This window comes from Melitaea cinxia, chromosome 10, assembly GCF_905220565.1.
Source record: "Melitaea cinxia chromosome 10, ilMelCinx1.1, whole genome shotgun sequence".
Taxonomy (NCBI): domain Eukaryota; kingdom Metazoa; phylum Arthropoda; class Insecta; order Lepidoptera; family Nymphalidae; genus Melitaea; species Melitaea cinxia.
Genome location: NC_059403.1, coordinates 577,957 through 605,706, shown reverse-complemented (window position 1 = coordinate 605,706; position 27,750 = coordinate 577,957). Strand labels below are relative to the sequence as shown.

Below are 27,750 nucleotides of genomic sequence, written 5' to 3'. Positions count from 1 at the left end.
TCGCAGAATACAGAGACCAAATGAATTTAGCGACATCTGTCCTTGACGGGTCCGCGCTTTACGGAAGCTCTGAAAAAGAACTGCGTTCGCTGCGCTTGTATGATGCTGGGAAAATGGACGTCGCTTCCTGTCGCAAGTGGGTTTCCGTGTTTAGAAATGAAACGTTACTTTATATCTCATTAGTATATTAGATATGCAAGGCTATAGCTATTAGCATTATATATTAACGTTAGCAATCAAAGGTATAGAATCTTAGAAGTCAGATGATTGATCAAAGACAGTCATATTTGAATATTTAGCTTTATATAAATGTTTTATTATATTTAATTTTTTTTTTTTTATTTGTTACAACAAAGTCGATTTTACTAATTCTAGATATACTTAAAGTCTTATGTTCGATTGGTACTTAAAGGGTTAATTCCTTTGGGGATGTTAAAAAAGGCCTTAGGGAGGATTAGGATTAAGGCCTTTTCTTGAGGAGTAATATATATAATTGTTGGAGTACAAGCGTATGGCTCACCTGATGGTAAGCGATTACGGCAGCTTATAGACGCCCGCAATAACAGAAGCATCGCAAGCGTGTTGCCAACCCTACCCCCAATACGCCAGGAGCTCTGGTCACCTTACTCACCAACAGGAACACAACACTGCTTGAAAACATTATTATTTAGCTGTGATCTTCTGTAAGGTCGAAGTACTACCCCAGTCGGGCTTCTCCATGTTTTGAGCAGGAAATTTCCTGCTGTGTCCTACCTCAGTTAAAATTCTACTTATATTTGCAAAATAGGCCACGCTATGATGACGTATTTCTAAGGATAAAAAAAATTTATGATATGAATAAAAACTGTAAAATCATTAAGGTGCTAACAAGAAATTTACAGGCTAACTGTTCAATAAGGCGTGTTGACTGTTAAGATAAAAGAGTATCTAACAATATTTTTAAACATCTTTAATAGTAGTACAACTTAAAATCAGTTTTAAGATATTAAAATAAGCACAATTCTTAAGAAAAAAATAACTTTAATAAGCTTTGGAATTTATTTTCCTAATTGGGCCTTGAACTATAGGCCAACATAGTATGTAGGTACATATCTTAGGCAATCGACCTAGCGACCCCTTGTTTTCTATTGAAAATATATCTTTTAGCTTTATATGAATAAAAATAATCTTAAGCAAGTTGCAGATTTGTCTCAAAATGATCTTAAATTTAAAAAAATAGGATTAGGTACTAAACCAAACAAACTTGGAAGTCAAACTGATTTGTGTAACGATGATAGAAGTGGAATTCCATCGTGTCGTCACAAATACGGATTGTATGCAAAGAAGGGCAATCGAACCATCACATAATTTGCATTCCGCCACGAACTGTTCTAACTCACGTATCAAATAGCAATACAAATCGCGCCTTCTTGAAACTTCTGTAATCTTATGAACAATCGAGTTTATGTCTATTAATATTCACAATATGGCGCAACGGTCACAGCACTGGTTAGTGACTGTTGCGCTAGTGGTTGCGGGTTCGATCGCTACACATGACAAACTTTTGTATTGGCCATACAGATGTTTGCCGTGGTCTGGGTGTTTGTGCAGTCCTTGCGGGTCTCCCCACCGTGCCTCAGAGAGCACGTTAAGCCGTCGGTCCCGGTTGTTATCATGTACACCAGATAGCGATCGTTACTCATAGTAGAGAATATATTGGCCAACCCGCATCGGAGCAGTGTGTTAGATTAAGCTCTGATCATTCTCCTACATGATGATAAAACTCAAATGTTTTTGAAGGAAAAAATACCATTGCTACTTTGAGAATATCAAAAATATGTCTTTATTAAACCTCTTTTGGAGAGCATTATCGATAGGTATAATGTTTATGGACTATTAATGTTTGATGACTTAATAAAGATTAGTTTGAAAACTTTTTTAACGAATATCATTTCAAAGATATTAAAGATAAATTAAGTTTTTAATTAAACTAAATGTTCTCAACATTTATCTCTTTAGATGCAATGATGGTTCACCCGCCGCGCCGCTTTACAAAACGCTTCTGGCGGAGCACAACCGCGTTGCTGGCGAATTGTACTCTATGAACCCTTTCTGGGAGGACAACGCGCTGTTTTTGGAAGCTCGTCGAGTGATAGCTGCGATTATTCAACATATTACTTACAATGAATTTCTCCCAGTATTATTAGGAGAGGTGAGCAATAAGCATTTACTAAATAAAACACAAGAATAAATATAAAAAGTATATTCCTTTATTATTGTCGAGTTTTTTTTTATAATTTGTATTATTATTTTTGTAAATGAAATTATTTTGACTTTCGTTAAATGTGTATATCACCTTACGAAGAAATAAATGTTTTCATTTCATTTCATTTCATTTCATTACTACTTGTATTATATTAGTCAACATTGAACCATAACATCTTGTACTGTATTGTACCATAACATTTATGCCTCTACTTCTATAAAGGAATTATAAAACACATTTTGTCCTGATTGTAGCCGAATCCCCAGCTTTGTACGATGTGCGTGAATAGAAAATACGAAGAGTTATAATACGTCACTAAAACAATGATATAGTAAAAAAAAATATTTTCAGGTGGGAATGGCAAAAGCTGAACTGAAATTGACTTCTCTTGGATTCTGGCGTGGATATTCGAGCTCCAATCGCGCCGGTTCTTACACTGAACTCGTTTCTGTTGCTCCCATTTTCACAGCAATGATGAATGAAAAACTGGTAAGGTATTTTTAAACTCAACACCTGTTTCAATATAAAGGACCAACCCAAGTTAGATTATATAAAGAAGAAAAACTGATAAACGTATAATTTTAGATAAACACGACTGTAACGCTGAAAGATCTCGTAAAGACAAGTGCACATCCAGTGTCTAGATTTCTGCCATCAGCGCAATGGGACCTTAGCCGCGCCCGTGATCATGGTGTACCATCATATTTGAAAGTTTTACGCATGTGTGATCCAATGGCTAATGTAAAATCATACGCTGACTTCGAAAAACTAGGCTTTGATAGAACTCACCAAGAAATGATGGCTGACATGTACAGGTATGTCTGTTTCTATAAAAAAGTACTGAACTCAGGTAAATAACAACGGATATTAGAGATGTTTGACGAAATACTTAATTTGATTTCAGAAACGCTGACGATATTGAACTCATGGTAGCGGGAGTAATGGAAAAACCGGCTTCTGGTGCCGTTATTGGGTCTACGTTGGCGTGTGTTCTGGCGATGCAATTCGCAAATCTAAAAAAAAGTGACAGGTAAGTGTATTTTCAATAATTTATGAATAGTCTACATGAAGGATATGACACGGACACAATTTTATTTGATGTTTTGTTTTATGATACTTATGTTTTAAAACATTTTCTTGGTTTCTTGATCAGATTCTGGTACGAAAATGACATTCCACCGTCCTCATTTTCTCTTGAACAACTGGCGGCCATCAGAAAAGTGTCACTTGCTGGACTTTTGTGCGCCTCTGATGACTCTCTGGACAACGTACAACCTAAAGCTTTCGTCAAGGAAGATCCCTATTTGTAAGTTTTCTAGGTTTTTTTTTTATTATTATATAAAACTGGATACACATTTCAAATAGTAGCAATTTTTAAATTGTTAGTTACTTCCTACCACGACCCTTTTATTTTTTTATGTAGTTTTTTTTTACATTCGTCAAGTGAGTAGCACCTTTTGGTTAAACAAATAATTTTATATCATTTCATTTAACAATACTAAGATTATAATGTAATTTATTGTCGGTTTTAGGAACGCAGCACAAGAATGCTCCCAGCACAATCGTATCGAGTTATCCGCATGGCGCGATGAGAACGGCGCTAAGGCAGCTGAACGACTGTCACAAGACATGCTTGCTACAGCTCTGCAAAAGGCCAAACAGGAAATGGCGGATAGAAAGAAACTAGAATACATGTTGTGGGAAGCTCGTGAGTTTAAACCTTTCACAAATACAAAAATATACAAATTAGCTCATTAAACTGTAGTCATAAATAACACTAAAGTAACTAATAAGGAATGGCGGTCGCGTGTTCGATCCCCACTGACGGCAAACATTTATAATGGCCATACAGATGTTTGCTGTGGTCTGGGAGTTTGTTCTTTGTATTGTGTGTATTTCCGGATCCCTGACAAAGTGTAAGGCGTTTATTGTTTATCTATGATCTCTACAATTTAGGTATTGAAATATAATGAAATGGCACAATTTTAACTGTGATAGCTACGTCTACTTAATAAATAATTCACAGATGGAGGAGCAGATCCTAAGTCTCCGGTCGGAACAGCCGCTTCGTTCTCTAAAGCAAACAAATACGCTTTGAAACTCGCCAATACATCGTTGTTTTTTGAATTTGCGACCAATGAACTTTTAAATTCTGTTAATGGGTAAGGAAATTTGAATATATATTTATGTGTAGTCATTGCATATTTAATAAAAAAATGAAATAAACAGTTAAAAAACGAAAATAAATTTTAAACTTCAATTTCACAGACGCCGCCGAAAGCGACAGATTTTTGACGATTCGCTTGGTTTTGGTTCATCCAACGACTTTGTAGATTCTTTACAATCTGTCGATGTAAGCAGTTTCCTTGGACAAGATCAAATCGGACCAATTATTGAACCTCAGTGCGACGATAGCGGAAGCTGTGATCCAGACAGCCCGTTTAGATCTTATACTGGGTACTGCAACAATCTACGTAACCCTAATTTGGGCAAAAGTTTGACAACATTCGCGCGGTTATTGCCTCCAGTTTATGAAGACGGTAATTTCAAATTTTACTTTACATATAATATAATATCTCAGGCATCTCGCAGCAAGGATCTCTTTTTATGTGAAAGAGGGGAGAACTTTATCTTAGTAACTAAACACTTTTGTAATAATATTGCAAAGAAAGATAAAATTGTAATTAACCACGCTATTTAGCACGAATTAGAATTTATGAAATATTTCATGACATGCAAGTCTCATGCCGTACGTATAATTTCTGTCACCGCCGAGTAGAATATGAATTTTTTTTAAAAATTGGATTCCTTTTTGTTTTATCTTACCAATTATTTCAGGTGTAAGCCGTCCCAGAATTAACTCAGTAACTGGGACACCTCTACCCTCACCCCGTGTTGTCTCTACTGTCATTCATCCTGATATTTCAAATCTCCATACTCGATATACGTTGATGGTTATGCAGTTCGCGCAGTTTCTTGATCACGAGCTCACTATGACACCAATCCACAAAGGTAAATCAATTATACTTTGTACTGAAATTCATTTTTCTAGATGGACAATCGGCAGAAAATAATAATATAGACAATCTAGAATAGAATCCTATTATCCCATTTATTTCAGTTCCCAAATTTTGTCCGTACATTTGTGTGTTATGTGTAATGGATACAGATTTCTAATTGTAGCCAAGATCCAATACGATGGGCTTTTACTCCACATGTTTGACTTTAGCAGCTTGACACGTGTTCTTGTAGTCAATATTTTGGAAAACCTTTATTTTAATAAAGAAGTTCTTATATCTTTATGTTAAGGTTTATTTTTAATGAGCCATGAATATGACTCATAATGCTTTACTTTCCAGGTTTCCACGAATCAATACCAGATTGTAGATCGTGCGACTCGCCGCGTACTGTTCACCCCGAGTGTAACCCGTTCCCGGTGCCGCGCGGCGACCACTACTACCCCGAAGTAAACATTACCTCAGGCGAGCGTCTCTGCTTCCCGTTCATGAGGAGCTTACCGGGACAGCAGCAATTGGGTTAGACATCTCAAACCTGTTTCATTTTTTATACGATTAGGTCGGCAAAAAAGTCGGCCCACGCGATAGTCAGCGGTTACCGTAGCCTATAGACACCAGCAACCAGAGCATCGAAAGTGCGTTACCAACCCTCAACCCCTGACCCTCCCCAGGAGCTCTGGCCACTTTACTCGCCACAGAAACACAGCGCTAATTGAAAGCAGTGTTATTTTGCTGTAATTTTCTGTAAGATTCTACCTCACTAAAAACTGAACAAAAATAATAGTTATAAGTAACTCATAGATTTAGCCGTACCCACAGTTAGGTTAAATTTAAACCATTAAGCGAGCAGCAAAATTCTTAGGACACAGTATTTTTAAATATTTAATTAAGTGATTATTTTAAAATTTAATCAGATTCGTCATAATTTATATCATCGTTCATAATTTAAAAAAATTATGCCGTAACATAGATCAAGTAAAAAAAGGTAGATAACGCACCTAGAACAGAAAAGTGAAGCCACTTTTTTAAAGATGTGTGAGTGAGTGAAGTGTTGACACCTTTTAAAAAAAGTCCCTAAAATTTTTATTAAACAATTAATTTAATATAGGTAAAATGGGTATGAGAAAATAAAAACCTGTTTATAGTTTTAAATAAATTTACTAAAAATAAAACAAAAAATCGGTAGAATAATAAAAAAATATATTCGTAAGATAATCGTATGAATGGACACTTCCTATCCCCTCTGTTTATCTCTTTTCAGTTTGCAGTCGGTTTTTCTTTAACTATTTTTCTTAAACCTAGAATCCTTTATGTTGTATAAGTTTTTTAAATTTTTGTCGCTTAGAACTCAGAGCCATCGTCATTGTTTGCATTTTACTAATATGATGTAGTCTTATGTTCAAATATTTTTCAATCACTAATCGTATTAAATTGACTTTATGCGCATGGCCAGCATAATCGTGGTCATTTTCTCAGTCTTACAGCCGCTAACCATTCACCTCTTATTAAAATATTCGTTGGAAACCTAAAACCATGAAATTTGATAGTAAAATATGGGTACCTAGTTTACTCAAAAATTGTAAAAAGTTAAAACACAAAACAAACGACTTAATAATTCATAAATATATTTTGATTTTTTTATTTTCAATTTATGTAACATAAAATAACACGAGAAAAAAAAACAATAACTATGTCTACTTTTTACTTAATTATTTTTCTGATTGCGTACATTTTACTTACCCACATTTTGGGGTATTGAAAAAAAGAACTACTGGCAACACTCCCGTGGTACGTCATTTCGTGACATTGAAATTATAAGTTCCGAATGATCTCAATATTATTTTGGAATAACAATAAATTTAAAGTTTTATATGTACTTACGTGTGAAACGATATTCCTTCAGATTTTTTGTTTACTTTGGTATTGTTTTTGCACCATTTAATCACACAAGACGGCATTTTATAAGCAAAGTTACTGTATGAAGCCTCGTGACATACTAACGAAAATGAGCGTAGTTTGATGCATATGTGTGCGTGAGCGCGTGTATTTACTTGAAGGAGCCGAGTTTTGTGGCTTCACTAACAACAAAGGCCGCGCATTATCTATTTTTTTTTTACTATATCTATGTGCCGTAAGTTCTATAATATCGTTTGAATCTCTCGTTTTTTTTTTCTATAGAAATTGACTAGATAAAATATAATTTACAGTAAATTAATAATTTAAAGTAATTTATACTTATATTATATATTATAATTAGGAGGTGAAGAATTTTTTTGCTTGGTTATTTATTTGTTTGGGCGCGCTAATCTCACTAACTACTTTTTTTTTATTTACATCCACGGGCTTAAAATGCCCATGCCTTTTGTTAAACATGCATTATAATTATATTAATACCACAGGCGATTTGTCATACAAACTACGACAGTTCTGTGACTGCCTAGTAAAACTAGGTCGTGGTCCGACGCTGACGGTTTTCTTCCTTACAAATACTCTTTGATCACTCATCATTCATTCATTCATAATTTCTGAACATTTTATTCATTTTCTTATCTATGTCTATATTTACCTATTTGCTAGTTATCATATATAGGAACATATATGTTATCATAGGAGCTACTGGTTCGAATCGAACAGTTACGTTTGTTTTGGTGAGTACTTTTACCGAGGTAGGCTTATATAATATTTTAGTACGTTTTTTCTTTAAATTAACGCGGATTAAACCGCGGATCGCAGCTAGTGAATTATATATTTTGTCCTAAATCAGATGAAGATTTATATTTAAAATAATAGTACTTTATTGTATCCAGGTCCCCGTGAACAAGTTAACCAGAACACAGCCTTTCTTGACGCTTCCGTGATCTATGGAGAAAACCCTTGCATCGTTCGTAAGCTGCGAGGTTTCAACGGCCGACTGAACGCCACCGCCAACCCTATCAACGGCAGAGAGTTGTTGCCACGGTCAGACAGCCACCCAGAATGTAAAGCACCTAGCGGCTATTGTTTCATTGCTGGTAAGTGGTTGTACTTATATTTAAAATTGAATTTAAATGATAAATTATAATTATAAACACTAGTGGTCGCTCGGTGGTCGAAACTCGACCATAATTAATTTAAATTGTGTTTGAATATTATTAAGGTTCTGTTGTCAAAGACTATACTTCTACATATTAATAAACAAAAGAGTATATATGCGTGTGTGTCAAATATATGATAGTGTGTGTAATTTTTTTTTAATTGACTTATTATATTTTTTATGTATAATTAAAATTTGTGCAAAATTTTGTACACGCTGTCCGCGTAATTTTCGTAAAAAGGGGTACAAAGTTTTTGCTTCATGTAGTAATATATAGATTATACTTAATATTATAAATATATCAATTGAATACTGGTTCAATCTTATTAAGAAATGACATTCTATCAGCTATAAACATTACGATGTTACGATGATACAAACTCGTAAAAGTGAGTTAAACCGAATAACTAGTTTAAAGCTATATGTTGGTACCAAAACATATATTTATTTATATTTTCTCGAAATTAGTTATAAAGTATAACGCTGAAGGTGTGTTTCACCACTTGTGGATGACGCTATTTGACGGGTAACGATACAAATAGACTTTGACAGCCCAGTAGGACCTTGTTCTCCTCAATTCATAAACTGCAACATTAAGATTAATATATGCGAATAAAAATATCTCGTAAATATCGTAGAATTCGATGGTAAAAAAGAATAATGAATCAAAAACTTTTTACTGCCGGGTACTGGTGAAACTGGCCCTTAGACTTATGTTGTATTTATACTATAGTGACATGAGATGCTAGTCCAGAAAGCTAAGGGATATTACGAGTATATATATATGAAAAACTTTTTTACACAAAAAGGGCAATATCCATCCCTTTAACCAAGTAACTGTGTGTATATATATATATATTTCACATATAGAATAATTGTTTAATGTGAACAGTTATGGCCCGATGTAATACTTATACCTAGTTATATATATTCTAACTATGATATTTATTAATGGTTTATATTCATTTATACACATTCTGTTTCTATACAACTACTTGCTAAATTCTTTTTTTAGTCTCTATTCAAAGGTTAGGCAACCTAGGTAGAAATTGCTTTATACAATAATTAGCGACCCACTCCGGCTTCGCACGGGTATGTCATTCACTGAAAAAATGATTAAAATCGATCCAGTAGTTTTGATTTATTCATTACTGCCCGTGGCCCGCACGCGTTAACTTAGAGTAAAAGCCGGCCGGAACCGCCGCAAACGCTACGTACCGCGATTTTTAAATCTGTAATATCTTCGAAAATATTCATTTAAATCATATGCTGTAAAGGGTCATATAGATCTATATTAAATAAAAAATATATTTAAGGTATTTAATTGGATAAGGATTAATGCTGTATTGGTTAAAATCGCTTCGAAAATTAGCCATTATTTGTCGTAAAAAGTAAATGACAAAAAATGTTATTGTGGGATATCCATAAGAGATAGGTATATACCGTCGCGGAGTTTTCTGTAGACCTTTTTAATGTGTACAATACTTAGTACATTATTTTGATAAATCTCGTAGGGTTCAGCCTGCGTTTGCAATTTAAGCGAAAAAATAATAATTATTTACGATATAACATTAGAAAACTCAAAAATACCAGTATTTCTCCACTATTTAATGGACGTTATTATATATATAAACCTTTCTCTTGAATCAATCTATCTATTAAAAAGAACCGCATCAAAATCCGTTGCGTAGTTTTAAAGATTTAAGCATACATACATGTGCAGGGACAGAGAAAGCGACTTTGTTTTATACTATGTAGTGATACCGCCTCTTGTACTTTTTCTATTTATTATAAAAAAATTGTGGTGTATAATAAAGAATACGTTATTGTCATTATTATTCTTAAACTGTGTATTTAAACGTGTTCGCAGGTGACGGCAGAGCATCCGAACAGCCAGGTCTAACAGCCATACACACCATCTTCCTCCGCGAGCACAACCGAGTGGTCGAAGGGTTACGCGGCGTCAACCCCCACTGGGATGCCGATTTGCTCTTTGAACACGCGCGTCGTATAGTTGCCGCTGAATTTTCACACATCATTTACAACGAATTCCTGCCTCGATTGTTATCTTGGAACGCTGTTAACCTTTATGGACTTAAACTGTTACCTTCAGGTAGAATAAAACATTGGTACTAATTTTTAATTTTAAGTTTTTAGGTATTAACAATTGCTAATAAAAAATAATTATTTTGCAGGATACTATAAGGAATACTCTCCTACTTGCAACCCTGCTATCGTGACCGAGTTCGCTAGCGCAGCTTTCCGATTTGGACATTCGCTTTTGAGACCGCATTTACCTCGTTTGTCACCAAATTACCAGCCAGTCGATCCACCCATACTGCTCAGAGATGGTTTCTTCAGACCTGATATGTTTATGAACGTAAATATTTAATATAAGTTCTCCAGAAATCGCACTATTACCTATCTAACGGATTAAGTAATTATCAAATTAAATATTTATTTTGTTCCAGCATCCACCAATGGTTGACGAACTCATACGCGGTCTAGCGTCGACTCCAATGGAAACTCTCGACCAATTTATCACAGGAGAAGTCACAAATCATTTGTTCGAAGATCGTCGCATACCTTTCTCTGGAGTGGACTTAATCGCCCTCAACATCCAAAGAGCTAGAGACCACGGAATTCCGAGCTATAACAATTACAGAGCATTGTGCAATCTTAAGAGGGCTACTACTTTCGAAGACTTGGCTAGAGAGATTCCGGACGAAGTTATTGCCAGGTAATTATTTGAAAGGGACACTTTCTCTTTCCTTTCCCTTACATTGATTTCATTTTCCTTTCTCTTAGATTGATTCATTTATCTCTCATTGATTTGACAATTTGTACACCTACACCGACACAACACCATCTCCTCTACCCCTAGGTTGCCTGGAAGAGATCGCTTTTCAGCGATAAGGCCGCCCTTTGTACCTTATGATACTTTGTTAAAATCAATCTGATATGTATTATTTCTGTTTTGGTGTACAACAAAGTGTATTGTTATGTTGTTATGTTATTGATTTCAGTTATAATTGATTTAGACAAGCATTTATGTCGAGCGATCAGTAAGCATAATTCAACGCAATTGCATGAGGAAAGTTGTAGTATTAAGATAATTAATACATTACTGTATATACTCGTAATTTAACATTACAGATTCAAGAGGATATACGCGACAGTGGATGACATCGATCTTTTCCCGGGCGGTATGAGCGAACGTCCTCTGCAGGGTGGTCTAGTCGGGCCCACCTTCGCTTGCATCATCGCTATTCAATTCCGACAACTCAGAAAATGCGATCGTTTTTGGTAAAATATTGTACAAAAAATTTGAATCTTTGCGTCACTCTGGTGTCACACACCAACGATTGTTGGTTTGATTCCCGCTCGGTATGGATATTTGTAGTTGTACAAATATTTGTTACCAGCAGATTGTCTGTCCCTGTGGGTCTCCCCATCGTGGCTCGAAGAGCACGTTAGCCTGTCGATCCCGGTTGCTATCATGTACACCTGATAGCAATCGTTATTCATGGTAGGGAATATATCCACCAAGCCACATTGGAGCAGCGTGTTGGATTAAGTTCCGACCATTCTCTTAGAGGGAGAAAGAAGCTTATGCCCAGCTGTGGGTTGTTACAGGCTAAATCATTATTCTTATTATTATAAAAATCAAGCTACACAACGATTTTTGTATTTCCTTTTTTTGTTATAGGTATGAGAATGACAATAGGGCAGCTCGGTTCACAGAGCAACAGCTTTCGGAAATTCGAAAATCGACTCTTTCAAAGGTGTTGTGCGACAACTTCGATATCCCCAGTGATATACAGCGCGCTACTTTTGACCTCCCTAGTAATTTCCTGTAAGTAAACAAACGCTTTTAAAAACAAAAGTGCGTGCTAAAAAGTACACATGTCAGAAGTGAAACTTCTTTGGCAAACTAATTTTTAAGTCTCGTTTAAATTTATACAAATCTAAAGCTTTAGATTTCCGTTCCAGAGCCATCTAGTTAGTTCGCAATGTAATACTATCGATATTAATGTAACAACCTTTGTAGTTTCTATAATACACGCTAGATGGCTCTGATGTTCGACAAAAACGTTGCACATCCTCGTGAAGCTAATATTATTATGATTGCGTTTCATCCGTACAAAATTTAACCTGATGCGACTAAAGAGGTTTCACTTCAAAAATAAAACAATTTTTTTTTTTAATTTTTGCATAAAAATTTGATTATTAAGAAATGTACTCATTTTATGATATTAGAGGTACTAATTTTATGACATAAAATGATTCTTAATTATATGTAAGTACTGAGGTAGGCACAGTAGAATATTTTGCTCAAAATATAGGGCAGACCAACTAGGGAATTATCTCAACCTTGCAGAAGGTCACAGCTAAATTATACTGATATCAAGTAGTGTTGCGTTCCTGTGGGGAATAAGGTGATCAGAGCTACTGGAGACCGTCGGAGGTAGGGTTGGCAACGCGCTTGCCATGTTCCGGGTGTGGCAGCGTCTATAAGCTACGGTAATCGCTTACCATCAGGTGCACCGTACGCTTGTTTTTACCTTTATAGTACAAAAAATGTTATACATATGTATTTATTAACTTGTTGCAGAAATCCACGTGTTCCTTGTGCGTCACTGCCTAAGCTGGATCTCTCAGCGTGGCGCGAGAGTTCAACACAGGGTTGTCTAATCGCCGGCCGTTCTGTTCCACTCGGCGATTCAGCCTTCCCGTCTCCCTGTACTTCTTGCATCTGTACCGCCGAAGGGGTAACGTTTCTTCATTTCTTTTATTTTCTTATTTCTATCCCTAGTTCAATACTTCAAATTTTGTTCTCACCTTCTAAAATTGGGTTTTTTTTTATATTTTTTTTCGATTTTTATGCCTACCTTAAATACCATAGTAAATAAGAACAAATAATAATATAAATAAAATAATTGATATTTCCTAGAACCTATTTGATATACAAATCTGATCATTTCAACTATCGGATTTTGTGCAAATGTAGTCGATTTATCTCATTTCAACCTATCTATACTAATATTATAAAGAGGTAAAGTTTATAACTTTGTTTGTATGTAGGGGCTAATCTTCGCAAATACTGATCCGATCGTGAAAATTCTTTCACTAACAGAAACCTACACTATTCAGGAGTGACATAGGCTATATTTTATTGTAATTGAACAAAAATTCAGTAAATAAGAAAAAGATTAAAATATAATATCAAAATGGTAAATAAACTAGCGCCATCTATCGCTATTAGAAAACAATTTATTAGTCTTTCGACGTTATTAATTTAGTCTTATTTTAGTCTATCGACGACGTTTTCTCGATTTTTGATAGATGGCGTTGGAGTAACATATTATTTATTTAAGTGCTATAAAATTAGTTCTTTAAAGTATATTATTTGGTTAATATAATAATAATGAACGCCAAACGAAGTGGGCACGGGTCGGCTCGTTCCTAATAAACACACTACACTGTTACAATTTCCTAAAGAGGATTCATTTGGCCCAGGCCCAGTGCGCGTCGCTCCGCATCACGGACTGCGCCCAGCTGCGGCGCGAGTGGCCGCGCGAGGCGGTGCTGCGCGACGACGTGTGCACGGCGCAGTGCGGCGCCGCGCCCGCCCAGCAGCGCGCCCCGAGGAGACCGCACCTCAACTTCAAGTTCCCAGACTTGACGCCCTTCATCGCCAAGTGATGCACGTCATAAATGGGATCATTTACCCCCAAGTGATAGCTACACGTACACATAGAGCCATTTACCCCCGAGTGATAGCTATACCTATAAATGGGGCCACTTATCGCCGAGTGATAGATACACGCAAATAGGACTACTTACTATGTACGATTTTATTTTTGTGTTACCCACACATTAGGAATTCTAAACATTTTTGAATATCATATCAAAAATTGACCGCTCCAGCGGGATTCGAACCCGCGTCTCCATAGCTTAATACTTTCCATAGCTTAATTGGCTAGAGGGCCGACACGGTCAGTCGGAGACGCGGGTTCGAATCCCGCTGGAGCGGTCAATTTTTGATATGATATTCAAAAATGTTTAGGACTACTTACTGTCAAGTGACAGTTATACATATAAGACAAATACAGACTGTTCTGTGTCCCCACCACACAAGACCAACCTTGGTTTAATTGTCTTGGTTAATGTGCGCCGCGGTTTCAGCCACGTTAATTCAAGAAAAAAGAGGTACTGAAATATTATATAGCCTTTCTACATAAATGGGCTATCTAACACAAAAAAAAATTCTAATCCGACCAGTAGTTCTTGAGATTAGCACGTAGAAACAAACTCTTCAGCTTTATAATATTATTATAGATAAGAATATGTCAATGTATTTGAACATTTTCAGTAACAACTTGTGTAGTTTTAAAAGGACATTACTGTATCTAGATTTAGTGTTAACCTTTTTATTTGTCTCATAAACCTTGCTCTTAATTTATTTTCATTTTTTCATATATCATGTTATTCATCATTCAAATTGTTTTTGGTGCCTATAAATGGATGAGAACGGTAATCGAGGATTTTCTGTGTATTGTTTTGTAAATAAATATTGTGTATCATCTGTTGGCGATCATTTAAAAAAATAAATAAATAGGACGGGTATACGAGCTCGCTGTGTTCAAATAAATCGCCATAATCCTGTTTTGGAGGTTACCTATCTTCCTGAGCTGAAGGATTACGTGTCTCTTCCTAACTAGCTGAATTTTTTCGCTTAATTGACAGCAGCGTAGTCTTTAAAACTGTTTACTCGATCTATTCACGATACATTTATGATTTGTGGTATAGATATCGACGCGGATCTTGAGCGGTTCTTTTATTTTAATTTCAATATTTTTTTAAATCATTTTAATCTCATGAAATAAAACCTTTAGCTTGAGATTGAAGTACAGTGAACACCGATTAATAAAATGTTAGCGATCCCTGTACGATGCGCAAAGCAATCCCCACTTCGTTGCCAAGCGCTCAAGATCCGCGCCGGTCGCTGTAAATGTGATAAAAAATGTGACATAAGCCCAGTGGTGTGAGTGTACGATAACTTGTCATGTTTCCGTCATAGCTACAATTTATACTTTAAATTTAGTGAAATATTTGTTATTACGACGAATTAGTATTATTAGGATGATTGTTATTTTCACAAAAGCGTTTATTATGTATAAAATATTTTTGAAAATGTAGTTGAATGACAGATTTTTGTATGAAATGTAATAAATTATGATATAGAAAAATATATAAAAATGGTCATAAATAAATTGTTTGCGCATGAAACGGAACGATAAACGTACATCATTTTTCAAATAAATAAAATAATAATAAACATTAGTAAAAACATCAACACATGCCAAGTCAAGTCCATTCGCTTTAAGGAAATAGTGAGTCATATGATATTGTAGTAAATTAACGCCTTTCTAAAGGAGTTATTTCAACTGGTCGATTTGATCACGCGTTCTAAATTCCACGATTTAATTGATTAACGGGCGTGGCTGAGATCAGTGACAGCGATGACTTATTATTTTATTAACGTGAATAAACTGTAATTATCGTTAATCTCAATTCAACTAAGTGATAAATACCTGACATGCGCATTTACGGCCATCTTAAGCTTTAATTTAAAAAAATGATATGATACAAAATAATTTAAGTATATTATATAAGTGTCTCAAATATCACAACCATGTAACAATAAGGTTATTTTTAACAAAACTTTACCAGCAATGTTACCATTAGCAAGCAAAGTAGAGAGCAAATAAAATAATAAAATAATTTAATAAAAAATATAGTCCTTTGTAAAATATTACTCACTGCCTAGTTATCTATCTAATGTTAAGTTTTTGTAAATTATTGGTATAATTATTTTTTACTTAGTCTTAAAAATAATAGTAAATTTAAAATAAAATATGAGAAATAGTCAAAATAAGTGTTTCATTTATATAATTATATACTTACGTTATTAAAAACCGTAATTTTTTTAAAGTAGTATATAAAAGTAGGTACAAAAAAAATTAAGTTATATTTATTTACAAATCACTTTATTTCGTTTCATAATATTATCAAGTCTATTTAAGTTTCTTTATACAATAAATACATTGCATTTGAGTATAAAAAGTAGTGTTGCGGTAAAAATAAACAACACAAAACATTGGACAATCGTTTCAAAGTCTTGATTATCATCCCGCGCTTGTTAATAAACAAGCACTTGGCCTGGAGAAGTACCTTTGGTTCGTACATCGTAATACCAAGCGCTTAATTTTGATTGCACATTCTCAATTTTCTTTATTTCTGAAATAGAAAAAGTATGTTTAATATTGTGACAATCTCCAGGCTGCAATATTAATCATGAAGTTGACTTGATGACTTTTACTGTTTTTTTTTTTAATGTTACTATTTAAAAAATTCATAATTAAAACAGGTTTATCTTTAAACTACTTTTAAAAATCGAAAAACAATTTATGTAAATAATGGAATCTGGTGTCAAACAATAGCATTAGCGTCTGTATGAGTTAATATTAAATTTTTTGCCGTCCTCCGGGCCGGTGTCGAGTTAGAGCAGTAGTGCGGGTGCGTCAGTAACTCACGGTCGGCGGGCGGTCAGTTGGCGGCGACCTCCTTGAACCCGTTGGCGAGCGGCAGGTCGCAGGAGCGCCGCCACAGCCCGTACACGCGGCCCGGCACCGCCTGCCACAGCCGCACCGTGCCGTCCTCCGGGCCGGTGTCGAGTTAGAGCAGTAGTGCGGGTGCGTCAGTAACTCACGGTCGGCGGGCGGTCAGTTGGCGGCGACCTCCTTGAACCCGTTGGCGAGCGGCAGGTCGCAGGAGCGCCGCCACAGCCCGTACACGCGGCCCGGCACCGCCTGCCACAGCCGCACCGTGCCGTCCTCCGGGCCGGTGTCGAGTTAGAGCAGTAGTGCGGGTGCGTCAGTAACTCACGGTCGGCGGGCGGTCAGTTGGCGGCGACCTCCTTGAACCCGTTGGCGAGCGGCAGGTCGCAGGAGCGCCGCCACAGCCCGTACACGCGGCCCGGCACCGCCTGCCACAGCCGCACCGTGCCGTCCTCCGGGCCGGTGTCGAGTTAGAGCAGTAGTGCGGGTGCGTCAGTAACTCACGGTCGGCGGGCGGTCAGTTGGCGGCGACCTCCTTGAACCCGTTGGCGAGCGGCAGGTCGCAGGAGCGCCGCCACAGCCCGTACACGCGGCCCGGCACCGCCTGCCACAGCCGCACCGTGCCGTCCTCCGGGCCGGTGTCGAGTTAGAGCAGTAGTGCGGGTGCGTCAGTAACTCACGGTCGGCGGGCGGTCAGTTGGCGGCGACCTCCTTGAACCCGTTGGCGAGCGGCAGGTCGCAGGAGCGCCGCCACAGCCCGTACACGCGGCCCGGCACCGCCTGCCACAGCCGCACCGTGCCGTCCTCCGGGCCGGTGTCGAGTTAGAGCAGTAGTGCGGGTGCGTCAGTAACTCACGGTCGGCGGGCGGTCAGTTGGCGGCGACCTCCTTGAACCCGTTGGCGAGCGGCAGGTCGCAGGAGCGCCGCCACAGCCCGTACACGCGGCCCGGCACCGCCTGCCACAGCCGCACCGTGCCGTCCTCCGGGCCGGTGTCGAGTTAGAGCAGTAGTGCGGGTGCGTCAGTAACTCACGGTCGGCGGGCGGTCAGTTGGCGGCGACCTCCTTGAACCCGTTGGCGAGCGGCAGGTCGCAGGAGCGCCGCCACAGCCCGTACACGCGGCCCGGCACCGCCTGCCACAGCCGCACCGTGCCGTCCTCCGGGCCGGTGTCGAGTTAGAGCAGTAGTGCGGGTGCGTCAGTAACTCACGGTCGGCGGGCGGTCAGTTGGCGGCGACCTCCTTGAACCCGTTGGCGAGCGGCAGGTCGCAGGAGCGCCGCCACAGCCCGTACACGCGGCCCGGCACCGCCTGCCACAGCCGCACCGTGCCGTCCTCCGGGCCGGTGTCGAGTTAGAGCAGTAGTGCGGGTGCGTCAGTAACTCACGGTCGGCGGGCGGTCAGTTGGCGGCGACCTCCTTGAACCCGTTGGCGAGCGGCAGGTCGCAGGAGCGCCGCCACAGCCCGTACACGCGGCCCGGCACCGCCTGCCACAGCCGCACCGTGCCGTCCTCCGGGCCGGTGTCGAGTTAGAGCAGTAGTGCGGGTGCGTCAGTAACTCACGGTCGGCGGGCGGTCAGTTGGCGGCGACCTCCTTGAACCCGTTGGCGAGCGGCAGGTCGCAGGAGCGCCGCCACAGCCCGTACACGCGGCCCGGCACCGCCTGCCACAGCCGCACCGTGCCGTCCTCCGGGCCGGTGTCGAGTTAGAGCAGTAGTGCGGGTGCGTCAGTAACTCACGGTCGGCGGGCGGTCAGTTGGCGGCGACCTCCTTGAACCCGTTGGCGAGCGGCAGGTCGCAGGAGCGCCGCCACAGCCCGTACACGCGGCCCGGCACCGCCTGCCACAGCCGCACCGTGCCGTCCTCCGGGCCGGTGTCGAGTTAGAGCAGTAGTGCGGGTGCGTCAGTAACTCACGGTCGGCGGGCGGTCAGTTGGCGGCGACCTCCTTGAACCCGTTGGCGAGCGGCAGGTCGCAGGAGCGCCGCCACAGCCCGTACACGCGGCCCGGCACCGCCTGCCACAGCCGCACCGTGCCGTCCTCCGAGCCCGTCCCGTACAGCTCGCCGTCCGGCGACCAGCGCACGCAGTGCACGGGCCCGAAGTGGCCCTTGTTCGACTCTGGAAAGTCAACGTTAGTTAGGGTTCGTCCATTAATCAAATAATGTTTTGTAACAAATTTTTAAATCCCTAACCCCCTTGATGCTATTTGGTGAGGTTGTACTACCCCCTTTCCCAAACCCAAACATCACATACATTGTTTTTTTTGCAACGCTACGGTTTTGCATTACAATCGGGTGAACTGTATGCTTGTTTACCGACCTAGGTGCATAAAAAAATATATCCCAATTTAACCTACCAAATCTATTATCTTATGATATTATTACCTAATTTAATCCGCATTGGAGCCGCGTGGTGGATTAAGTAGGGAAAGAGGCCTATGCCCAGTAGTGGAATATTACAGGCTGAAATGTAACTTACCAAGTTCAGTGCCAGTGTTGTAGTCGAACTTGTACACCTTGAGATCCTCGCCGCCGCATACAAACGTTGCCCGACTGGGAGCCAACGAAGCTGAGTAACATTTAGTAGGTACGGGGAACTCGCGCATTTTACGCATCGTATCTGATGAGTAGAATGAAACATTTGTACCTGGAAACACATTTGAGTGATTACTAATTTGAATTTTTATTTTTACTTTATACATAAAGGCCGTCCACAAAATACATGACGAATTTTACTGTTTGAAAACTTTTGTCACTAATGTAACAGTCACACTTTTCGTAAAACCTTAACAGATTAGCTCACAAAAAGCTGGTCCTCCCCCATTAATGTTTTAGTTTTTCATTGCCATGCCTCGTCATACTTTCCAAAAAAAAACCTTTTTTGTTGTTACCAAATGTATTTTATGGACATTCCCCAAAAAAATTCTTTTATTTTTTACCATGTGCTACAGTCAAAACTGCACCGTCTCTTGACAGCTCCAAACTATTTGGTGTCATTGGGAACTCAATTTTATGGACCTCCTGAAATTGACAAAATTATTCATTTAAATAAATTTATATACATATATTATGTTTGTATCTATTATTTATATTTTTTTATTTATTATTATATCTGTTATGGCGTTGATACTTCTGTATTAAATAAATTAAAAAAACGGCCAAGTGCGAATCAGACTCGCGAGGGTTCCATACAAAAAAAAAAAAAAATATTTATATTATATGACATAACTAAAAATTTATGCATTTCGCAATATTTCCTTTATCTATGCTATAAGACTTTGCTTTGTACCGAAATTCAAGATTCTGAGTTCACAGGAAGTACCCTGTATGCTTTGATTCCTTTGTATGTGTCGAAAATTTACAGCACACTGTATTTTTTTGATTGCGTTGGCTTAGAAATTTGATTTTTTCACAGCTCTAAGGGACAGTAGATTTGAGTATTTGATGTAAATTTCAGCTTGATACCTCCACGAGTTCCTGAGAAAAAGAGTCTTGAGAGACAGACGGACGACAGTGATCTTATAAGGGTTCCGTTTTTTCCTTTTGAGGTACGGAACCCTAAAAAATACAACTTTTAAACTAAAACTACAAAAAATAAAAAGCTTTTCCTATTATTTAATATTAAATAAGTAAATAAAATTAAATATTTAAAAAAAAATACTGTTTTAATGTATTATCTGCATGTCACACAAGATATAACAATAAAACACAAAAAACACTTAAAGGCACCAGCAGAATAGATCAGGAGATATTTTTCAAAATTAGTTTAAATCACTTTTCCACAATTTTCATATTGTTATATTTGACGATAAATTACTTTTTAATAATTTACAATATACAACTTTTTTAAAATTTATTAAATTAGAAGTACAAACTAAGTTGAATCTTTTAAAAAGTTTTATTCATAAACATATAAAATATGCTTCTATGTAATTTGTAATTATTATAGTGAAACCTTACCTGGCCACTCGTGCGGTCCCATACACGCATCGTAAGATCATCGCTTACGCTCACTATACGCGAGTTGTGCAAGAAAACAGCATGCCTTATACTGCTTGTGTGCGCACTTATCTTTTCAAGGGCTAGAAAATGTAAGAAAATACAAATTAAGTTTTGTCTCTACAGGAAATTCACACAAAATACTATTTTTTATCAATTAATTAATTCAGTTTTCTTTTTAATATATTTTGAATTTTTTTACAGATCTTCTATTAATCACAAGAGGTTCGGAGGGTGGATGAGTTCCAAAAAATCATGTCATGTAAGAATGCTTCAGCCTGTAATATCCCACAGCTGAGCATAGGCCTCCTTCCCCATGTAGGAGATGGATCAGAGCTTAATTCACCACGCTGCTCCAATGAGTAACGATCTCTATCAGGTGTAAATGATAAAAACCGGGAAAGACGGCTTAACATGCTTTCCGAGACTCGGTGGGGAGACCCACAAGGACTGAACAAACACCCAGACCACAGCAAACATCTGTATGACCAATACAAATGTTTGTCGTGTGCGGAGATCGAACCCACAACTGCCAGCGCAACAGCCACAAACCAGTGTGACTGATGTGCCACAATTATATAATAAAAGGGCTATTTATTATTATCTAATTATTTCTACAAACAGACGGCATGTTTTCTATCATATCTATTAATACTTATTTTTGACATAAGTATTAATTTAGCAGCTGCTACTACAATAGCTGTAATAAGGCATAGCCTGCATTTATTTTAAAAAAAAATGTTTTAAATTATTAAAAAATATCACATTAGTAATGGGTGACCTCTTATCATTTATTGATTATTATTCTATGGTATAATAAAGTAAGACTAGCCCGTTGGCACAGTTTGTAGTGGCACTGTTTTCTGTTCCATGGGTTGCGAGTTTGATTCCCACATGAATTTGGGTGTAATGTGGGTGTAAAATGTGTATTTTTATATTTATATACGTATTATTTTTATGTACATTTATAAAAAAAAATTGCTATAACGGTCAGCTGTTCCCTGTAGCACAAGCATTATGCTTACCATAGGAACAGACAACCGTGTATGTTTTAAAATATATATTTATTTATTATATAAACCCGTAATGTGTGTAACTTATATTCCCTTCTACTCGCTGCTATTCTATACTGTTCTGTCTGTACGTACTTAAAAAAAAACTATAAACTTAATTTAATAGTTTCTTAATAATTCAGATTTCCAAATATGTACGATACTTAAGTGTCCTATTCAACGAATTGTTACTTAAACAATAAAAGAAATTTAAAAACCAACTTACCTCCAGCATCTGGCTTGTTAAGGTCAAACACTCGAATGATTTTCTCATTGCTCGCAGTCAACAAAAGTGTATCATCAGCATTGAAGTTGACGCTTTTCACTATGTGTTCATGGTCAAAGGTGTGGACCACTTCACCGTAGTGTGCATCCCATAATTTTGCTGGAAAAATATAAGGATACATAAATAAATTAAATTTAAGAGTTTTTGATGTGTTTTTTTACAATAAATTTAATATCACTCACTCACTCACTCACTTCAGCCTATCGCAGTCCACTTCTGGACATAGACCTCTAAAACTTCGCGCCAAAATGGAGTGAACTCATGTGTGTTGCCCATAGCCACCACGCTGGGCAGGCGGGTTAGTGACCGACCCGCCTGCCCTGATAAATTTAATATAGATTGATCTATTTGCTAATAATGGCTAATATTTATAGAAATCACTTTGAGTTAAAGTTTTGCATTAAAATGCCATTTTCATCCCAAAATTTCTACATTTATTAAGTTTGGATTCATACAGGTAATCTGAATTGCTTATTTATTACATTTTGTGAAACTAATTAAAGAAACTAACACACTCCAAAAATCATATCGGCTGTTCCTACATATAATATCGAAATTGAAAAAAGGCACTTTACATTTTTTACGCTGAATGATTTGTTAAGTATCGATATTGAGTATAAGCTCATGAAAAATGTGATTTTATGTGTATTTTACAGTATTTTCTCTTTTTTCTTTAAAAAAAATATACATAAGAAGTAGTTTTTTTATGCAATAAAAAAATAGAAAATTTTCAGTTTCGATACTGTACGTAGGGACAGTCGATATATATTAATATGCTAAGGTTAAGATGTTTGCCTCCCTTTTTAGAAAAAATTATATATCACTTTATAGATAATTGCTTGCTCTATCAGCATCAACAACTAATTATATATATGAAAGCTTTAATTCTGAAACAACGTCAACATGATTGACAGTCGTTAATTTTTTTTTTATTTAGTGCGAATTATTTGCACGGGTATTGCTAGTATTAATTAATTTTGTTAAAATACGTAACTTACAACTTAATAAACAATTATTTTGAAATAAATTCAACAAACCTGTAAAATCAGCGGCTCCACTAGCTGCTAAATTAGCGTTTTGTGTCAAAGCTACCCCCCACACAGCACCCTTGTGGCCTTCAAAAGTTCCAATCCAATCTCCAGTTTCACCTTGCCGTAACATAGGCTTGCCATCTACAGGAGAACATATTGTTACATGTGCATGTAGTAATAGTGACTTTGAAATACAATGAAGGGAAACATTTACTATAAGCAAGGTTATTATGAATTATGGGTACAAATAAACACATAGAAGAATTTAACAGAAGTTTAAAAATGTTATTTTTCATTAATAAAACTTTTTCACAATTTTGTTGTCCTATGTTTATATATTATTTTTTAAATATACTTCTTGCAAAATCATTATAATAACTGAAAAAATAAGACAATTTATAGATTATCTAGTTATTATTATTATTTATTTCTAAGTTGTTAATGTAAGAATACAAAATAAATAAGTAAATAAATAATTAAGACAAATAAAATATAATATGACAGAAATAGGAATAGTCAAAATAAAAATATAAATTTAATAGCTTGTTTTATCAATTAGTTCCAAATTCTATATTATTTTATTTATAATGATAAAATTAGTTTATCGGAAGTAATATTCTATGTTTTTAGCATATATTTAATATTGTGTAAACAGATGATAATTATAAATAGAATAATACTTAATATATATAAGGTTTTATTAACACACCATCTGTTTTTACCATGAGACTTAGTAAGGTCAACCATTATAACAAAGCCAATGACACATTAATTATATTATTACAAATACTTAAAAGAATTTCCTTGTAAGACAATGAAAGTAACTGATGTTTACTTAACTTACTATGTTAAAGCATTAATGTCAAGAGCCCAATTGCACCTTGAGGAAATGCAAGGTGACCCAGACCGTATCAGAGAAATGTCAATAAGCTGCACAGGAAAGAAATAATAATTCAACTGTCGAACTATTTCGTATTTGCAATAAGAATGTAAGTCGTGTCCAAGTTACAATAAAAAGCACAAGTTTCCGATCAAGGTAAGCTACCGCCGCGAGGAAATAAACAAGCAGAACCTCAAGGTACTTCCTGCATGTCCGGAAAGGGGAGGTCGTTTAGTTTCTATAGAAATTACTTTGTTCGAAACTACTATTGAAAATAAAAATAAAAAAAGTGAAGGCCTTTCGAATATCCCTTCACGCTTAACATCTGTCACGTAAATTCAAAATAAATACGCCCAAACACACTTGCGAGTCTTCCACCTACATGTGGGCCAAGGCAAAAGGGCAGCCCGAGTGCAAAGCAATTGTTAAACTTACCTTTGCAAGCCGATATCAAAAAATATCCATCTTTTGTAACGTCACTGAAGTCCAAATGCACAACTGGTCTAGTATGGCCACCACACGTGAGAGGAACTTGTTTGAAAGTTGTCATTTTTTTTGTATTAAAATGTTTGAGTTTGTTGTACTTTTGCAAAATAAAACTAGTTATTTTAAAAATTAACCTAATGAGTCCGATCGTTCTGAATGTTGACAATCGACTGACGGTAACATGCACTGTGGTGTTGCTACAAGCTTGTACAATATTATTAACAATAATAACACGTTATAAATGATATTCATTTTAAGAATTTCATAATTTCATCTCTACGAAATAAATATAAACAACGGACGCATTTTATGTACATAGTAACTTTTTTTCAGGTTATTATTTTACTTATTAGATAAATGTCGCACTTTCAAGTTTCAATTTCAACTTTATTTTTCAACCGACTTCAAAAAATGAGGAGATTATATTGTTAGCATAATCTCGATTATTTTAATACGTTTCGTGACGTCGTGCAACAGTGTTAATAAAAATAGTTCCCTACCCGCTAATACGTTTTGTAACGTCATGCAACAACGTCAATAAAAGCAGTCCCTACCCGTTCAGAGGGCTCTTTTGCTTCTCGGCTTTCGGAACGATAGGTGGTTGTTTCATGACGAGTGCGTTGATCATTTTTTTATTCAAAGTAACGGTTGTTTGCTTGGTTATTTTAATTTGTAATTCTCGGTCATTATTTTCGATTAAGTTAGTGGTTAAGGTTAATTTTTGTGATAATTGTTATATTTGTAAAAATGAGTAATAAATAGAAGTTAAGTGTTCGGTTTTCTGTCTTTTTTTTAAAATAAATAAGTTTGTTTCTCCTAAAAATATATATATCGCAATATGGCGGTATGGTAAAAACAAGCAGCTGTGGCGGATAATATTTCGCATGGATTGGAGTAAAACTTAATTCAACGTGGATTTCCGGGAATTTATCACTGTGTTTTTGCTCTCGGGCTAAGTTTAGTCCGAGGTTTTTGCTAAATCAAATTAGAGATTGATTAGAGATAACATTCACAATTTGACATTGACATTTGTTCTTTTTTCTAATTCCCACCACGTTTTGATGAAAGCCAACTTTGACCCATCTATGTTTTGTGGGCAATGTGGTCGCGAACAGGGACATCATCTTTTTTTTTTTTTTTTTTTATTATTACCATACAAACATGTAACAAAAGTACAATTTACACATTCACAAAAAAACCAATTAGGTTTACATAGGAATATGTCGTTCAACAATCATTCGCAACACAAAAATCACAATACAGTTCTTAATCAAAACAAAACAACATAATTATGACGGTAGTATTAAAAGAAATCCGACTCAGTAAATACAAAAAAAAATTACATATACAAACATGTTAAATATACAAAAACAATATTGATACAGGCTGTTATAGCTTTTTCAAGAAATGCATCTTAAGTATGTATTTTATATTTGTTGGAGTTATATTATTTCTTAATTCTAGATCAAGATCGTTGACTAAAACCGGAATGAGATAGGCGCTGGTACGTTTGCCGTATATATTTTTGATTTTAGGTATATTTAATTTTTTGTTTGTGACTTGACGTGTGGCAATTTTGTGTTCCTTTAACTGTTGAATATCCAAATTGAAGAATTGTTCTTTAAGTAAATTGTAATTTACAAGGTCGTGAACGGGAAGTGTTTTACACGATACGTGTTTTATACATCTATGACGTCGAACGTTCACTCGCAACGACCACGGTCCTTAGGTGAAACGATAGAATGGGCGCCGCAAGCGTTACGGACGCTTAATGGAACGCGGCCGAAGTGTTTTAGCCATTGATGTAAACATTCAAAATGGAGATAGAGAAAATAATTCAGAAAGTTAAAGAGGTTATATTATAATTTGTAGCCTTAATAATAAACTTTAGTAATTATTAATCAACTTTATTTATATTAAAAAAAAAATTCATATTCTATTTTAGTGAAGTACTTAAATAATTAACGTTTAAACGTAACCAAAATGTCTTTTGTGGCAATAGTCGGATCTTCATTGGTACATAAGTTTATCTTATTTCGTGAGTACGTCGCAATATTTAAAATATCTCTTTTTCGAATCATACATAGTCATTTTTTCTTTTCTGTCAAGATCGTTCACCTTTTAAAAATTGCGTCCAATTTCTCTCACCGTTCACTTCGACTACCTCGACCTAGATCTAGGGGATGGGTCATCGTGAGTTATGCGGGAGCCGAAAATAATTACGTCATTAGTGATGTTTTCACCGCGACCGCGATGACCACGGTTATCAAGTGGAACGGCTGAAGGATTATTTTGATAATTCTGAGCGTTAAGTGGAACGTACCCTAGGTCTACTATCGTTGATACTGTATTATAGTCTGTTTAAAAAAAAACTGAATAATAGTAAATAAATTATTTTCTAATTGACGTGTTTGTCAGTTTGTCTACGTTGCCTTGTCAGTTTCAGTTTGTGACAAAAAAAGTTACAAGAACTTTTTTCAAAAGAAAATGGATTTCTTTACTTCTATCCCCACACATATAGATTACGTTGGACAAGCTAAGGCTGAAAAACTATACAGAGCTATTATCACATTGTTCAGCATCGTCGGTTTTATTTGGGGTTATATTGTTCAACAATTTTCTCAATCAGTCTACATTTTGGGTGCTGGCTTTATACTTGCTGCTATTCTAACATTACCTCCGTGGCCGATGTACCGGAGGAATCCTCTCAATTGGCAAAATCCTAGGAATACTGAAGAAAAATCCTCGAGCAAGAAGGGAAAGAAGTAATATGGGAGCATTTACATGACGTGTCGTTTTATTATTTTGTTTCTAATAAATAATTGGTTTTAAGGTAAAACTTTTTTTATTTTCCAAACCACTTAACTCGTGTTTTACACCAAGATTGTCATATGAAATGCATAAAATTACACCTACATTTTAAAAAATATTATTAAGTAATATTCGAGATGTATACAGTAATCTTAAAACTTTATACAAATGATGAAGGCATGCATATTTACATTACATGGTGTACATTAATATTTGTAAATATTTTAATTTAGATAAAAAAATACAATT

The 27,750-nt window shown here is 36.8% G+C and overlaps 3 protein-coding genes across 3 annotated transcripts; 2 read left to right on the top strand and 1 right to left on the bottom strand.

Moving 5' to 3' along the window:
• Positions 1 to 1,979: 1,979 nt before the first annotated feature.
• LOC123657088 (heme peroxidase 2) lies at positions 1,980 to 14,166 on the top strand. Its single transcript, XM_045592675.1, has 18 exons — positions 1,980 to 2,191; positions 2,597 to 2,734; positions 2,831 to 3,060; positions 3,150 to 3,275; positions 3,399 to 3,551; positions 3,778 to 3,953; positions 4,272 to 4,407; positions 4,514 to 4,785; positions 5,084 to 5,257; positions 5,605 to 5,781; positions 8,070 to 8,273; positions 10,206 to 10,448; positions 10,531 to 10,715; positions 10,807 to 11,075; positions 11,492 to 11,641; positions 12,045 to 12,191; positions 12,951 to 13,107; positions 13,856 to 14,166. Exons 1-18 carry the CDS (start codon positions 2,081 to 2,083, stop codon positions 14,039 to 14,041), a joined length of 3,234 nt encoding a protein of 1,077 aa, XP_045448631.1. The 5' UTR covers positions 1,980 to 2,080; the 3' UTR covers positions 14,042 to 14,166.
• A 2,206-nt stretch (positions 14,167 to 16,372) lies between these two features.
• On the bottom strand, positions 16,373 to 24,754 carry LOC123656829 (serine-threonine kinase receptor-associated protein). The gene is made up of 8 exons (XM_045592450.1): positions 24,640 to 24,754; positions 23,331 to 23,465; positions 22,234 to 22,392; positions 20,917 to 21,038; positions 19,896 to 19,977; positions 19,436 to 19,603; positions 18,872 to 19,075; positions 16,373 to 16,639 (listed from the first exon to the last, which is right to left on the bottom strand). The coding sequence occupies exons 1-7, from the start codon at positions 24,752 to 24,754 to the stop codon at positions 18,885 to 18,887; spliced, it is 972 nt and encodes a 323-aa protein (XP_045448406.1). The 3' UTR covers positions 16,373 to 16,639; positions 18,872 to 18,884.
• A 2,321-nt stretch (positions 24,755 to 27,075) lies between these two features.
• LOC123656852 (signal peptidase complex subunit 1) lies at positions 27,076 to 27,529 on the top strand. The gene has a single exon (XM_045592469.1). It carries the CDS (start codon positions 27,178 to 27,180, stop codon positions 27,457 to 27,459), a length of 282 nt encoding a protein of 93 aa, XP_045448425.1. The 5' UTR covers positions 27,076 to 27,177; the 3' UTR covers positions 27,460 to 27,529.
• The last annotated feature ends 221 nt before the right edge of the window (positions 27,530 to 27,750 follow it).